Source organism: Sorex araneus, chromosome 3 (genome assembly GCF_027595985.1).
Source record: "Sorex araneus isolate mSorAra2 chromosome 3, mSorAra2.pri, whole genome shotgun sequence".
Classification (NCBI taxonomy): domain Eukaryota; kingdom Metazoa; phylum Chordata; class Mammalia; order Eulipotyphla; family Soricidae; genus Sorex; species Sorex araneus.
Genome location: NC_073304.1, coordinates 184,025,451 through 184,041,770, shown reverse-complemented (window position 1 = coordinate 184,041,770; position 16,320 = coordinate 184,025,451). Strand labels below are relative to the sequence as shown.

At 44.1% G+C, this 16,320-nt stretch overlaps 1 protein-coding gene across 2 annotated transcripts in view; it reads left to right on the top strand.

Annotated features, from left to right (window-relative positions):
- NTN1 (netrin 1) overlaps positions 1-16,320 on the top strand; it is a 263,946-nt gene that overhangs the window by 9,012 nt on the left and 238,614 nt on the right. Inside the window, exons 1-2 of one of the 2 annotated variants that reach the window (XM_055131809.1) lie at positions 13,000-13,290; positions 13,680-14,759. In XM_055131809.1, the coding sequence (XP_054987784.1) occupies positions 13,742-14,759 (1,018 nt within the window). In that variant the 5' untranslated portion in view covers positions 13,000-13,290; positions 13,680-13,741. Of the gene's footprint in view, positions 1-12,999; positions 13,291-13,679; positions 14,760-16,320 lie in introns of those variants that run through there. The other variant, XM_055131810.1, reaches the window with a different exon arrangement.

Below are 16,320 nucleotides of genomic sequence, written 5' to 3'. Positions count from 1 at the left end.
ATTTTGTAGCTAGCTATGTTGTTCTATTGATTTATTATTTCTACGAGCTTTTTTGTGGACTCTTTAGGATCTTTTATGTACATCATCAGGTTATCTACAAATGGTGTTATTTTGAGTTCTTCTTTTCCTTCAGACCCCTTTGGTTTGTTTTTCTTGCCTGATTGTTGTAGCCAGGAATTCTAATACTGTGTTGCATAGAAGTGAAGATAGTGGACATCCTTGTCTTGTACCTGATCCTTCAGGGAATTATTTAAGTTTTTCACCACAAAAAATGATACTGTTTGTGTACTTGTTATGGATGTCCATTATTGTCTTGAGGGAAGTTCCTTCCATCCCTATTTTGTTGAGGGTATTTTTAAATCATGAATGGATGTTGGATCTTGTCAAAGGCTTTCTATGCATCAATCTATAAGATCATATGATTCATATATTTTTTTACTGATGTTTGTTATGATAATTCATTTGCATATGTAGAACCATCCCTGCATCCTTGGGTATTATTTCACTTGATAAGGGTATATGATTTTTTTTGATATGTTGTTGGATTCGGTTAGCTAAGATTTTGTTAAGGTCTTTTTCATCAATATTCATCAGGGAGATAGGTCTGAAATTTTCTGTAAGTGTCTCTGTCTTCTTTGGGTGTTTGTGTAACGTTAGCTTCATAGAAGTTATTAGGAAGAATTCCTTTTTCGTTGATATTTTGGAACAGCCTAAGGAGTAGAGGCAGTAAATTTTCTTTGAAGGTTTGATAGAACTTACCAGTGAACCCATCTGGACTGGGACTTTTGTTCTTGGGAGGTTCTTAATTACTGTCTCAATGTTCTTACTTGTAATTGGCCTATTTAGGCTTTCTACTTTCTTCTTCCTTCAGTTTTGGGAGATTACATGACTCTAAGACTCTGTCCATTTCTTCTAAGTTCTCCAGCTTATGAGCGTAGTATTGTTCATGGTAACATCTCATTATATTTTGAATATTCTGAAGTTGTAATTTCTGCTCCTTCATATCTGATCTGATTTAGTTGAACATTTTTTCTTTTTTCTTTGTGAGTTTTAGCTGAAGGTTTATCTATTTTGTTATTTATTTATTTATTTATTTATCTATAAAAACCAGTTTCTGAGTTTATTGATTCTTTAAATTGATTTATTGGTTTCTCTCTTTTTTTTTTTTTTTGCTTTTTTTGGGGGGAGGGTCACACCTGGCATTGCACAGGGGTTACTCCTGGCTCTGCACTCAGGAAATACTCCTTTCGGTCCTCAGGAGACCATATGGGATGCTGGGAATTGAACCCGGGTCAGCTGCGTGCAAGGCAAACGCCCTACCCACTGTGCTATCACTTCAGCCCCGATTTATTGGTTTCTATGTTGTTGATTCGCTCTAGTTTTTATTATTCTCTTTCTTCCATTACTTTTTGAATTTCCTTGTTGTTACTTTTCCAGATTTTTGAGATTTGTGTTTAGGTTGTTGATTTGGGATTTTTCTTCTTTGTTAATGTAGGCCTACATTGCTATGAATTTCCCACTTAGTATAGTTTTTGCTATATTCCATAGATTCTGGTAGCTTATGTCTTAATTCTCATTAATTTCAAGGAATCTTTTTTATTTCCTCTTTGATCCAATTATTGTTTAGCAGTGTTTTGTTCAACTTCCATGTGTTAGAAGTTTTTCCCATCTTCTGTCCCTGGTTACTTTCTACTTTCATGGCTTTGTGGTCTGAGAAAGTTGTTTGTATGATTTATATACTTGTAAATTTACTTATGATTGAGTTGTGCCCTAATATGTGATCTATTCTGATGAATGTTTCATGTGCATTAGAGAAGAATGTATATAGAATTCTACATATGTCCAACAATGCCAGTTCTCTCAACTCCTTGTTTAGGAATCTTCTCTCTTTACTGATATTCTCTCTAGTTGATCTGTCTTGTGGGTAAAGTACTGTGTTGAAATTTCCCACTAGTATTGTGTTTTTATCCATGTGCTTCCTTAAGTTTGTGAGCAGAAGCTTTATAAACTTTGCTGAGCCTTTATTTGGTGTGTAAATATCAATGACAGTATTTCTTGATCCCTTGACCAATAAGTATTATCTATCATTGTCTTTAATTACTTTCTTTATATTGAATGGAATTTGGTCTGATATAAGTATGGTTGTCCCAGCTTTTTTTCCCTTTTTCTTCCATTGGCTTATATGATTTTCTATCCTTTCACTGTGAGCCCGTATTTATCCTGAGAGTTTAGGTGTGTTTCCTGTAGGCAGAAATGGATGGATTTCCTTTATGAATTCATCCAGCAACAGCATGCCTTTTTATAAAGGAGTTTAGTTCATTGACATTCAAAGAGAATGTTTACATCAAGGACTGTGTTACCGCGTGCGTGCGTGCGTGCATGCGTGCGTGCGTGTGTGTGTGTGTGTGTGTGTGTGTGTGTGTGTGTGTGTGGTGTGTATGATCTAGATATTTCTGCAAGAATTTTGGAGGTTTTTTTTCCTACCCCCTTTCAGTAATTCTTGAAGGACTAGTTTAATTTTTGCAAATGCTTCCAGCTCTTGTTTGAAATAAGTTTTTCTGCCTCCCTCTAGTCTAAATGATAGATTTGCAGGCAATGGATTCTGGGCTGGAACTTTTTTTCAGAGTACTCTGAATATGTCATTCTATTCTGAATATGTCTGGTCTGTAAGATGTCATATAAAAGGTCTGTTTAATTCTTATGTTGATTCTCTTATATTTGATGAGGGTTTTTTTCTCTCTTGCTGCTTTAAGTCTTTGTCTTTTGATTTTGCCATTTTGATTTCTCTGTGTCTTGATGTTCTGTTGTTTGAAACGGTTTTGTTTGGTACTCTTTGAGCTTCTTGAACCTGTGCAGGAACCTCTTTCAAGATACCAGGAAATTTCTCAGTTATTTCTTTGACCAGCTATTCTTCCCCTTTATCTTTTCCCTCTCCTTCTGATACTCCTATGATTTAAATATTATTTCTTTTGCTATTATCTGTCAAAAATCTTATATTCTCTTCCATTCATGTGCTTTTCTTTTCTTTTTTCACTTCATTATTGGTGATGGCTAATATTTTGTCTTTAATATCACTGATATGATCTTTTGCATGTTAAATTCTGTTGCTGTGACTTGTCATTGTATTTTCTAACTCATTATATTCCATTTTTATGGGCTTTTTGATATTCTGGATCAGCTCATTTTTTAGTTGGTTAAATATTTCTTCCAGTGATTGCTTGAGTTCCATGGCCATTGTATGGAGCATTGATTTGAGTTCCTCATCAGTGAGGCTTAAGAGTTTATTTGAGTTCAATCTTTGCCAAGACTTTTGTCCCTGTCTTCCAGAGCTGATGAAATCTTTGATTTCTCCATTGTTCATAAAGATTTGTGGGTGCTGTGATTTGCATTTAAGATTCCAGATATCTAAGGTCTGATCTAGTTGCTTTTTCAGCAATCAATACCCTTTATACTCTATTAGTCTAACAACATCAGTGCCCTTAGGAGGTTACTTCACTGATCATGCAGTTCTGTGTCTAATATATGTTTTTATAAAAGGATTAAAATAGACAGAAATACATAAGGCCCCAAACCCTTGGAATTGTTGAGGATGAAAGGGTCTTTGCTAATGCATCCACACAGTTTTTGGTTTGAGACAAGTTTCGAAGGGGTTTCCTTGGTCTGAACCCCCAGAAGTGATTGCAAATGGTGTAGAAGCTGAGGTTCAGGATAGAGCTGCTGCTCTTCACACACCTGAATGATGAAAGAGCCCAGAGCCAGTTTTCTGGGTCCTTGGGGTCATGCCCTGGTTTCAAGAGGAACTTGGTAGGAGCTTCCTCTGATAGGTGGACACAGGAAAGGATTTCAAGGCACAGAAGTTGCCGGACAAGATCTGTTGCATTTCTAATTTTCTTCTTGAGACTGTATTTAGACTAATTTTGGGGGTTGGTAACATATTGGGCTAAATTTACAGTGAATTATAATTGGGTAGATGGATCCTCTAGGGTAACTTTATGACCCTATGGAGTTATTTGTCAGTCTTCATAATGACTTTGGGGATGGGGATGGGTGGGATCCACTTGTATTTAGTGTACAGGGTTCAGGGATTCTAAATGTCCAATAGTCGATGGGGGGGGAGGTCATGACTCTTCTACCCTAGGAACAATTTTTTCCTGTCCTCAGTGCCAACAATACTTCTGTAGAGAGGCATCCTTTATCTTTGCTTTTGTTTTGGGCCCACACCTGGTGGTACTCTGGGGCTTCTTCAGGATCAGCAGTGCTAAGGCAACAGCATAGTGCCTTAACTGAAGCTGCAATCCTGAATGCTATGCATGCACTTGGCCCTGTGAGTCATCTCTCAGCTCCAGGAAAGGTACTTTTTGGTTCTTATTTGTTTGTTTGTTTGTTTGTTTGGGGGCCACACCTAAGGGTGCTCAGGGACTATTCCTGTCTCTGTGCTCAGGGGTTGTTCCTATCAGTGCCAGACCATTCGTTGATGGGATCAATCAAGGATCTCTGGCATGCAAAGCGTGTGCTCCAACACTTTAAGTAATTTCCCTACCTGGGAAATATTTTTAAGGAAGCAATTATATATGAGTCCCCCAACTTTTTTTCAATGACAACTGATTGCCTTTCATCTAATAAGAGTATTTCAGAGGCCAGGAAGTTGACTCAAAGGGCTGAAGATCATGCTTTGCATGCAGGAGGTCCAGGTTCAATTCAGGCAAGCACAAGGTAAGGTACACCAAGCATCAGGCTATGACTAAAACATGAGAGAGAGAAAGAGAGAGGAGAATTTCAATTTTTTTCTCTCACCTGCTAAACCTCTGTTCCACAGTCCATTCATATGCCTCTTGAATTCATATACCTCTTGAGATCCTAGAATTTATCTCCTTTCCCTTCGCATCACTCCAGTATTATCTCTAAACTTGGAGGGAAGTTCCTCCTTCAGATTTTGTGTAAATATTAAATTAACTGAGCCCCCCAGAATCTGGGCAGACCCCAAACCACTATTTTTTTCCACCCAAAGAACCATCCTTTTCTTGGCCTCTTTGTTCCTTTCCTTGAGGTCAATCTTCCATCCATGACAAAGCCTCCCTCCATGTGACCCATTTTCTTTATTTTAGCAGAGTTCAGGGTGGGACCTTGTCAAAAGCTTTTTGAAAACTAAAATAAATTACATCTGCTGATTCCCTTACCCACTGATTTTTTTTCTCCACTTTTTCAAAGAGCTCTGGTAGTAAAGGATTTGGCAGATTTGGGGTTTGTATGGGCTTGTATGCCCTATTCCTGAATCCTTAGCCAAGATATCCAAAAAAGGGGAGGCCTGAGCTGAAGATGCAAATAAGAAACACTGAGGAAATAGATAAATCTTTAGGAATCCTCCATGATTTATATAGGCCTCTTCTTTTTTTTAAATTTATTTATTTTTTAATTAGTGAATTACCGTGAGGGTACAGTTACAAATTTATACATTTTCGTGCTCGTGTTTCCTTATACAATGTTCAAGAACCCATCCCTTCACCAGTGCCCATTCTCCACCACAAATAAACCCAGCATCCCTCCCACCTCCCAATCCCATCTCCCCCCACCCAACCCTGCCTCTGTGGCAGGGTATTCCCTTTTGTTCTCTCTCTCCAATTGGGTGTTGTGGTTTGCAATAGGGGTGTTGAGTGGCCATCATGTTAAATCTCTAGTCTACTTTCAGCACGTTTTACCCTTCCCCCGCGTGTACAGGCCTGTTCTTAAAGGCTCTAACTGCTTTTCTATTACAGTCATGTCCCCCAAAATCCTGTCAAGGAATCTGGGATCACTTGGACAATCCTCCAAGTGCCTGACCAGGTGAGCTTTGAAATGAGAGAATATAAGTAATTTTCCCAGGATGATTGTGAGTATTAAACACATACAAATAAAGATATATAACTTTATTTTGATTTAATATTAATGAAAATAAAGTCATCATATATATTGAGCATCTATTCTGTGCCAGTTCTTTCCTTTCAGATACATCTTAGCAAGCCTGTAAGGCAAGTGTGATGACCCCTATTTACCTGGGAGTAAATAGATGCTCAGATAGTAAACAAGTTGTTCAGACAGCAAATAATGAATTGAAATAAATGTTTGAGTCAAATTCTTTCCATTGCTAGAAGAAATACAATCAAGCTAGATCATATTGATCTTTCTGGAGAGAACAGATGCCAGGACCACCTCTGCTGCTATAATTTCCAGCCTATATTAGGACTCATGGGAGCCAAACCCTTTAGTGTCTGCACTCTTCACCAAACCTGATGTGCTGAGAAGCATAGTTGAGAAGGTTACAGTTCAAAGTTATAGTAGACTCAATATCTTGGCCAGTCTAGATATGGTTGAGATACATACCTGTGGGAAAACTCAAGATCAGACAAATCAATCTTGTCCGTAGGTGCCAATTAAGAGTTCCAAATTCACAAACAAGACCATTTTAGTTCAAATATTTGCTTCTTACCAGTGAGGTGATCTTCAGCAAAAAACTTCTCTATGTCCCCTTTTCAATTTTTTTAAATGAAGATAAAGAATTTTAAGGTTGATAGGAAGATTGTGTATGTGATTTTGAAAGTGTTAAATAAATGCTGGATTTAAAAATGTAAAATCCTTAATCATGCCCAAGATGAAAGTCTCATTGGCCCACTGGCTATCTCAAAATTTTGATTCTTTACTCTCTTCCTGGGCTGGAGCGATAGTATAGCGGGTAAGGCTTTCGCTGTGCTCTCCTAAAGCCCGGCAAGCTACCGAGAGTAGCTTGCCCCCACAGGAGAGCCTGGCAAGCTATCCGTGGTGTATTGGATATGCCAAAAACACTAACAAGTCTCAAAATGGAGACTTACTGGTGCCTGCTCGAGCAAATCGATGAGCAACAGGATGACAGTGACAGTGACTCTTTTCCTATTCTTCATACTTAAGCATCATTGACCTGTGTCCTCTGGTGCACATATCCCTGGAATAGGTCCTCCCTGCCTCCTCATCTGCCGTCATGCTTACCCCATAGCCCCTCCTCCCATCAGGTCTCACGCACATTGCAACCCTATTCAATGAGACTTTTCTTCTCCCACATCACATATACTCAAAGCTGAGGAACCAGGAAGCTATTATCTTACCTAATTTCCAATTTTATTAAAACACCACCAAACCACACCCAGCTCCTTTAAATATCGAGTGCTACACATGCTACAGCTCTTCCACTTTCCACATTCCCTCCTGGTCATCCTGGCCTATCCCCCTTGACTTACAAACTTCACCCCCTGCTCAGCCTCCCAGATTAGTTTGGCTGCTCCTCTCTTTCTTTAAAGCCACCTGATTCAACTTTATCTTTGCCCTAGCACTAATGCTGGTCCTGAGTATCTTTAGCAGGTGACAGTACATCCTGGACAATCTTATCTCCAGTGACCTTCACCTCTGCCTCTTCTCTTTTTCTCAGTGAAGTTTATCATCACTCAAAGCTGTTCCACCTCTGGACTCCTAAATTTTGACATTGTTTTGTTTTTCTTTGATTTGGTTTGTTTTTTGAGGAACATACCCAGTGTTGTTCAGGACTTTGCTTGGCTGTCACACCCAGCAGTGCTCAGAGGACCAGGTTGTGCCAGGTATTCAACTGAAATCATCAAAAATGTGTGTTGATTCATCACCTTGGCCTCTGATGTATATCACAATTTCTTCTGTTATCACTCACCACATCTCTTCTAGGTGCCTGAGTCATCTAGAGTAGACCAGTCCTGGCTGATAGAACTTTTGTGATAATAGTTTTTTACAGGTTTTACTCGTGTTATTTTTAACTTCATTGCATTCGAACTAAGATGAAAATAGCTGTATGTAGTTATTGGCTACAGTGTTGAACACTGCTGTAGACTCTGACTTCTTTCCATTAATGCGCTTCACTTCTCTCTTTATCTTAATGGTCCATCATATTTTTTTTGTTGATATCTGGTGGTGCCTAGGGCTTACTCCTAGTTTTGTGCTCATAGATCACAGCTAGAAGGGCTGAGGGTACCACATATCAGGTGCCCAAGTCAGCTGCATGCAAGGTAAGTGCCTTACCCTTTCAAAGATCTATCCAACCCTGGTCTACCATATTCTTATCCTTCTGTTCTACCTCCTGGAAACAAATTCTCAATTCTAAGTTCATCTAATTGTTCTGTTCTCTTTAGGTCCTACTGAATATTATTAGGAAAGGTGGAAGTCTCATGACTTTTCTGTTTAGCATTTTTCTCCCACAGATGGTCACAAAACCCGGTAGGACTTTGCATTCTGTCCAGCAAGCATTATCCTCTTCTCTGCAGTGACCTAGGCAAGCTGTCCCCCATTCTCCAAATTTCAATGTTTCTGTATCACCCTCACTCTCTGAAATTCATTGAAACAAGATATGCTTCCAGACTACTTGACCACCAATTTTACAAGACTAGTTTTATATCTTTAACCACTCTCCTTCTGCCAGCTCCTTCCTGCCAACATTAGGCATGCTTAAATAGCCTTGTCTTTGAACAATAAAAAATCCTGACCTTCCCTTCATTCCATGTCACCTTCTAGCAATCACCCTGGCTCATTCTTACCGCTTGTTTTCACACTTTTGAAAGTTGTCCACACTTGCTATCTCTACTTTCTCACCTCCCACTTACTCTATAACCTGAGGCAGTCTGGCTTCTGTCCCCACCACTTCTGCCAGTGCCAGCCAAGGTCACCATTCTCTGTGATTGAATCCAAAGGATTGTTTCAGATCTTATCTTGACCTTGAAGGCACTTTACATGCTCTCAATTTCCTCCCTCACCCTTCCACCTGCTCCCTGTTTCTTGGTTTCTAGTACATCAAAGTTTTGTTTTCCTCCTCTTACTCTGCTTACTCTTAAGTTCTTGAAACCACCACATTCTCTTCTTCCTAGGGCCATCAGTTGGGATCTGATAGCTGAAGTTGGTTGTCAAGAATGGCAGCTCCCCTTCCTGACACTTTCCTCGAAGAAGAAACATTTGGGAATTTGCTTTCTCACCCAAGAGCCTCACTCTTGTGATTTGAACTCCTATTTGTGTGGTTGGATCCTGCTGCTCAGAGCCTGACATGTCTTTACCAGTTTGTATTTACAGCCCCCACTTTGCCAGGCTCTCACAACACTGGGACATCTGTGTTTTTCATTTGTCCCTTCAAAAGGCGGTATGTTTTAGGAAGGGACACTGACAAATTGGAAGTCACTGGGAGAAACTGTGGAGTAATCAGAAAACAATGACCCATGTGAGATCATTAAAACTAGAAACACTTTGCTTGGAAGAGAGAAAACAGAAATGATAGAGGGCTGATTTAAACATTTGAAGAGAGCCTTGATCTGTGCTGTTATATGGGATTAAAATTCAGCTAACTTAAGAAGTGATAGGGGAGTGAGAGCTAACATGAGTTTTGTTTCCAGGAATGTTATGGAGGATTCAAGGTGAGACAGACCTGCTCACCAAGAATTGAGATGATCACGATAAAAGTGAAAAGTGCCCCCACTCCTACTGAAGGCCTCTGACCTAAGCTCAGCTGGCAATGTAGAGAAGCTGCACCCCAGGAGTGAAATTATAGAGTTGCTATCAAGCAAGATCCATCAAGATCCATTTTGTTGGGGTCAGAGAGATGTGTCTCAAGGGTCTGGTATGAATGGTTTGTTTGCATCAGGGTACCTCAGGTTTTGTTCCGAGGGCCAATTCTGAGTGACATGAGTGCCAAGCAATGAGTAGCTGTTGAGCCCAGCCCTAAAACACACACACACACACACACACACACACACACACACACACACACACTGTTGACAAAGACAAAAGAAAAATGCCTAGAGAGCACTAGAGGAATCAGTCTGGTAGACTCTTCAGTGTATACCTAAGACTGATGCAATGAGCTGGGCTCCCTGACTTGCCTCTTTCAGATCCATCTTTGCCAGACTGTCTTTTCCCTACTTGTGCTTTGGTGCAATGCCATCAGATTATATGGTGGGTTCTCATGAAACTGCCCTGTGTTGCTTATTGTGGGGACTGTTTCAGGGATGTTGTTGAGGATGTTTGGCCATTACCTCATACTGTGTTCCTTTTATGAGGCCCACCAGGAGAAATTCCTGTCTGATTTTAGTACCAAGAATAGTTGTAATTTTCTTGAGTAATGGGTTTGTTTTTTTATCTTTTGGACACTGGGAATTGTGTAACTGATGTGGTCTTCTTTTCATTTTGGCTGCAGGGAAAACTAAAGGACATTTTTTTGTGGCCCACCCACAGGACATGAATAGGGCTTTCCAGGGAGGCATTTTAGCTTTATTCCTACTCTACTTAGTCTTTTCTTTATTTTTCTTTCTTCTCCTAGCTTTCCTTCTTGTTTTACAAAGCCAGGAATATTAAAGCAAAAATAAATTAGAATCACCTGTAATTAACTACCCAGTTAATCCATTAACCATAATTAACAATCTTATCTTTTATGCATACTTTAAAGTTTATTTAAAAGAGAGTGCACTATGGATAGGATTTTTTGAATAATGTATTATAACCTGCTTTGTATCATTTTATAATATAAATATCTCTATATAATTAAATGTTCTTTAAATCATTTCAAATCTCCATGAAGATTTAGTAATTTAATACTAATAGCTACCATTATGTTAATCCACTTACCAATATGTCTGGCCTTATATATTTATGTACATAAGTGTAAAAGAATATCCATGTAGATTATATAAATGCAACATGTTGTAGCACTGTAGTAGCACTGTCATCCCATTGTTCATCAGTTTTGCTTGAGCGGGCACCAGTAACATCTCCATTGTGAGACTTGTTACTGTTTTTGGCATACGGAATACACCATGGGTAGCTTGCCAGTCTGTACCGTGCGGGCGAGATACTCTTGGTAGCTTGCCGGGCTCTCCAAGAGGGACAGAGGAATTGAACCTGGGTTGGCCGCATGCACGGCAAATGCCCTACCCTCTGTGTTATTGTTCTACTCCATGCAAAATGTATGTATGTGTACATATTTAACTTACACTATTCATATTTGATGTTCACAGTCCTTTAAAGTAGACATCATTGTCCCTCTTTTCTATGAGGAAACCAAAGTAAAGAAAAATGCAAAACTCACCAGTTCCATATCCTGGCTTGAAAGTGCATGCTGCTAATGGCTAGTCTGTCTTTCAATGTGCTATTGGTAATCTACAGTCCACAGTGGTTAAACATTTTGTTAATCTTCTTCATTTCCCTTTTGAATTTATTCTTTCCCATGTCTCCTTCTCCTCTTCTTCCTCCTCCTTTGTTTTGGTGCCACACTTGATGGTGCTTTGAGCTTACTCCTAGCATGGTGCTCCAGAGTCATTTCTGCCATTGCTGGAGTTAGGGTTCTGGAACCATAGGGTGCCCAGAATTCAACCTAGGCCTACTGTGCAAAGCATGCACTCAGCAACTTGAGCTCAACTCACTGGCTCTATTTGCCATGATTTAAGTACCTAAAATCCTCTGTGCTACAACATAGGGCATAAATAGATAAATGATGGTAAATGGCACAAGAAGGCAAAACAACAGTGCTAACCCATGGAAGAGGATGAATTCAAGCTGATAAGCAATGAAATAGATTTATTTGCTGAGGGTGCTGTAAACTCCCATCCCTAGAAAAGCAGACCTGGGTTTTCTGTAAGGAAGGTTGGCAAAAGTATTCTTCTAAGGAAACTTCTGGGCCAGAAGAGGCCTAAGTTTCACTCTTAAATTCTAGTTATAAAAATGCGAATAAGGAAAAAATGATGTGCTTCAATGAAGATACTGCAGCAACTCAGCCTTTAGACTAGAACCAGGACCCAGGACTTTCAATCTAGTTTATCACTTTGAATCTAGTTTATCACTTGACTATTTAAAAGTAACAAACCAACACAAGTTGGGTTCCAAACTCTAACCACATTGTATTATTTTCAAAATCTTTGCTGCTTTAAGATGGTTAAAGGTTGCTTTCTTCAGTCCTTTTGTTAAGAAGACAGAAAATAAGTCAGGGTGGCTCTGGGGTTTCCCCGTGAGACAATAATTGCGTGGGATTATGCTTTTGAAAACAACGAGAGAAAGGAGCCCAGGTTTCTATTTATGAACTCACTGTTTACTATTGGGAGACCTTGGGCAAATTCCTTCACCTCCCGAGGACTCAGTTTTCTCATTTGCACATGCCTTCATTGCAAAGCTGTTGTGGTGTTCCCATAGATCATACAGTATCCTCAAAAACGTGAGGCAGGAAGTATTCGCGCACTTGCCTGGCGGGGCGGGGGTGGGGGGGGCGGTTGGAGAGAGCCGGGCTGCCCCCCTGCACCCCCACCAGAGGTAAACAGGCCTGTCTCGGAAAATTTGGGGGGTGAGGAGAAACGCTATTCCTGTTAGGCTCCAGGGTCTTAGGAGACAAGCAGAGTTTACATCCTCTTTCTCTTTCTCACGATCTCTGGGTGAGATCGTGAGCCCTTCGCGCTGTGCCACTGGGGCCAAAAGGCTGGGTTTAGCGGAAGGCCCAAGCTCGGTGCAGCAAAGAAAACAAACACAGATAATGTTCTATTGGGACCGACCGAGAGAAGACCGTCCTCTCCTCCACATCTGTGAGTTCTCCGGGGGGCATTAAGGCCGGGAGAAACCTGTGGGGCTCTCCCGGCAGCGTGGGGCCGGGAGAAGGCTGACAGTCCCGGTCCGCCCCTCCTTTCTCTCTGGGGTGCGCGCTCGGCCCAGCCCCCTCTCCGGGGTTTCCCCGGGCGCTCTTCTCGCTTTCTCTTTGTCTCTGCTTTTCTTCCCCGACCTCCCGGGATCCCACCCGCTCGCGCTCTCGCTTTCTTCGAGTCCCGGGCGGGTTCCCTTTAACTTTTCTCTTTCCCGGGGTTACAACTTTAGCTCGGAGCCGGCGGCTGCTGGCCGCAGTTATTGGCCGGCTCCCCGCCTGGCAGCCCCGCCCCCCGCCCCCGCTCGCCCCTCCGCCCCCCACTCCCGGCGCTAGCCTTCTGGGGGCGTGCGTGCGTGTGTGTGCGCGCGCCAGCGAGCGTGAGTGTGTGCGCCCCGGGCGCGGGCTGGGCAGCACTGCGAGCGCGGCCGGAGCAGCGGGAGCCGGGCTTGCAGCGGCGTCACTCGGGCCAAAGAGGCAGCGGCAGCGGCCGGGCCGGGGCCGGGTTTGGGGCAGCGGCGGCCGCGCGGGGCATGGAGCTGGCGAGCCCGCGCTGAAGTGGGAAGCGCCTGCGAGCAGCTGGCGAGAGGCTTTCCACCGTCCGGTGCGCGGGCTCTTCGGTCCGAGCCAGGCAAACTTTTCTTTCGCGCTTGTCCTCTCCGGAGGTAAAGTCTCCAAGGGTGCGGTAGATGCAGGCCGGGAGAAGCTCGAGTTCCCCGCGCTCTTCTGCGTCCGAGACTTGGGGTCCCGTGGCGGGCTGGCTCGGACCGGCAGACGGGCGCGGGCATGCTCCTTGGGCGGCGTGGAAGTGGCGGTGGTGACTCCAGCTCACTCACCGCCCCAGCCCGGGAAGAGGAGGCGCGGGCGGTGCCGGGGCTTGCGGGCGCCCCAGATCGCCCGTTCCTCTCTCTTCTTCGGGGGAGCGAGACGGGCAGTCGGATGTAGGCTATGGGCAAGGGAAACCGGGCACTGGCCCGCGGCCCCGCTCGCCGAGGAGCGGTAGGGTGGAGGGCGCGGGGCGGGCTGACTGAGCGCAGCTTCCCTCTCTCCGCAGGAGCCTTTAGCTGCGGGCTGACCGACTCGGCGCGGCGGGACCGTGGCAAAGCTGGACGCAGCATGATGCGCGCTGTGTGGGAGGCGCTGGCCGCGCTGGCTGCGGTGGCCTGCCTGGTGGGCGCGGTGCGCGGTGGGCCCGGGCTCAGCATGTTCTCGGGTCAGGCGGCTCAGCCTGACCCCTGCTCAGACGAGAACGGCCACCCGCGCCGCTGCATTCCCGACTTTGTCAACGCGGCCTTCGGCAAGGATGTGCGCGTGTCCAGCACCTGCGGCCGCCCCCCGGCGCGCTACTGCGTGGTGAGCGAGCGCGGCGAGGAGCGATTACGCTCTTGCCACCTCTGCAACGCATCCGACCCCAAAAAGGCGCACCCTCCCGCCTTTCTTACTGATCTCAATAACCCGCACAACCTGACGTGCTGGCAGTCTGAGAACTACCTGCAGTTCCCGCACAACGTCACACTCACTCTGTCGCTCGGCAAGAAGTTCGAAGTAACCTATGTGAGCCTGCAGTTCTGCTCTCCTCGGCCCGAGTCCATGGCCATTTACAAGTCCATGGACTACGGGCGCACGTGGGTGCCCTTCCAGTTCTACTCCACGCAGTGCCGTAAGATGTACAACCGGCCGCACCGTGCGCCCATCACCAAGCAGAACGAGCAGGAGGCGGTCTGCACCGATTCGCACACCGACATGCGCCCGCTCTCTGGCGGCCTCATAGCCTTCAGCACGCTGGACGGGCGGCCCTCAGCGCACGACTTCGACAACTCGCCGGTGCTGCAGGATTGGGTCACAGCCACCGACATCCGCGTGACTTTCAGCCGCCTGCATACGTTCGGCGACGAGAACGAGGACGACTCGGAGCTGGCGCGCGACTCGTACTTCTACGCCGTGTCGGACCTGCAGGTGGGCGGCCGCTGCAAGTGCAACGGCCACGCGGCCCGCTGTGTGCGCGACCGCGACGACAGCCTGGTGTGCGACTGCAGGCACAACACCGCCGGCCCGGAGTGCGACCGCTGCAAGCCCTTCCACTACGACCGACCCTGGCAGCGCGCCACCGCCCGGGAAGCCAACGAGTGCGTGGGTGAGTGGGGCGCCGCGAGGACGTGGGCGGCGGGCGGGCTGACGCTGCGCCCCGGCTGGCCGCGGGCCACAGGTTCCTGCCAGCGGCCGAGGCTGCCTCAGCGAGAGCTGGCCAAGGTGTGGGTTTTGCTGGAATGGTGAAAGCAGTTGTCCTGGATGTTCTGGACCCGGGAGGGCTTAAAGCCGAGTGTGTCCACTAGCTTTGATGGCGTAGGCAACAGACCCTCAGGTTTTCGCCCGGTGTTCTCGGGAAGCATGAGATATGGTGCAGGAAGACAGTATTTTGCAGAAAATACAATCCTTGGATCCAAGGGCAAACATTTGTTGCCTTCCTCTCAGTTCTTCCTCTGCCTCGCACCCTGTAACTGGGAGCTCTGCTGGAGATCCCGGCCAGGTTCCCAGGAAGTTCAGCATCACAGCCACTTGATCCCTTGGGAGCCAGCAAAAAAGGATTCGAAATTAGGGGGTAGTTCGAACGAACGAATATCACTTCTGTGCCTTCCTTTTGTGTCTTATGGTCTGGGTTATTATTATTATTTTCTTGTAATTCTGTACAGTGAATTAGTAAAAGAATGATGTGATTTAAATTAATTTCTATCTATAGATCACAAAGGAGAGTTCAGTAATTACTTTAAACTAATTTAACCTTTGTCTCCAAAAAAGAAGTCTACCAGAATTTTGGTTTAAAGTCAAGGTTTGATGAAATTGAATCATTTTTTAAATAAAATTAGAGTCCTTCTTCTTTTTTTAAAAAATGCGATTTCAGTTCCTAAGACAAAAATCCGACAAAACCTGCACTGTGAATACTATTTTGTCAGAAATAATTTTTTTAAAGGATACTTTCTATCTCTGAATAGTAAAACTTTCTTGCTATAGATAATCTAAGGTGTCAGTTTCTACCCATAAAGAAGCAAAAATTGGAAGGAAAAAAGTAGTAAGCTCTAGTAGGATATGTCAGTTTCAAAATCCTGCATTTTATTTTACTGAAAATCGCTTAATCTGTCATTATGCCATTTGGCCTGCATCTTTTGTAAATACATAGGATTTTTCCATCCCCTCCCCCAATCGAAAACAGTCTGAGTCTCTTCAGTTGCTTCACCCTCCCAGACACATTGCAAAGTTTGCTGGTCCCCACAAACACACATTTTAAGGTCTGGTTCTGATTAATTGTGTCATGTTGTTGTCAAATAGTTTGTGCCTCATGATGGTGGATGCAGACTTTTGAGCAAGTGAATGGAAAACATGTCTTGGAGCTAGTCGACACTGAGGCCCTGTCAGGCCTGGTCTGCAGAGGGCTGCCCTTCCTGTTGCTGGCCTCCATTTTTTGCAGTCGGTGTAGCCTGCCCATGCAGATCTAATTGTTCATCCCTTGTTTTAAGGAACAGGATAGCTAGTTTGAAGAGACTTCTCAGGATTCTGCATTGAGATAGTAGTTATGCCTTCGAAACCCCTGTCTTAGTGGTGTTTGAGAATAAAATCCCTTTGATCCTTCAGAAATGTTGGTTTTCCCATTTTTCTTTCCCCCTTTCCTCTTTATCCTTTTGTACATAAAAAAAACCCCC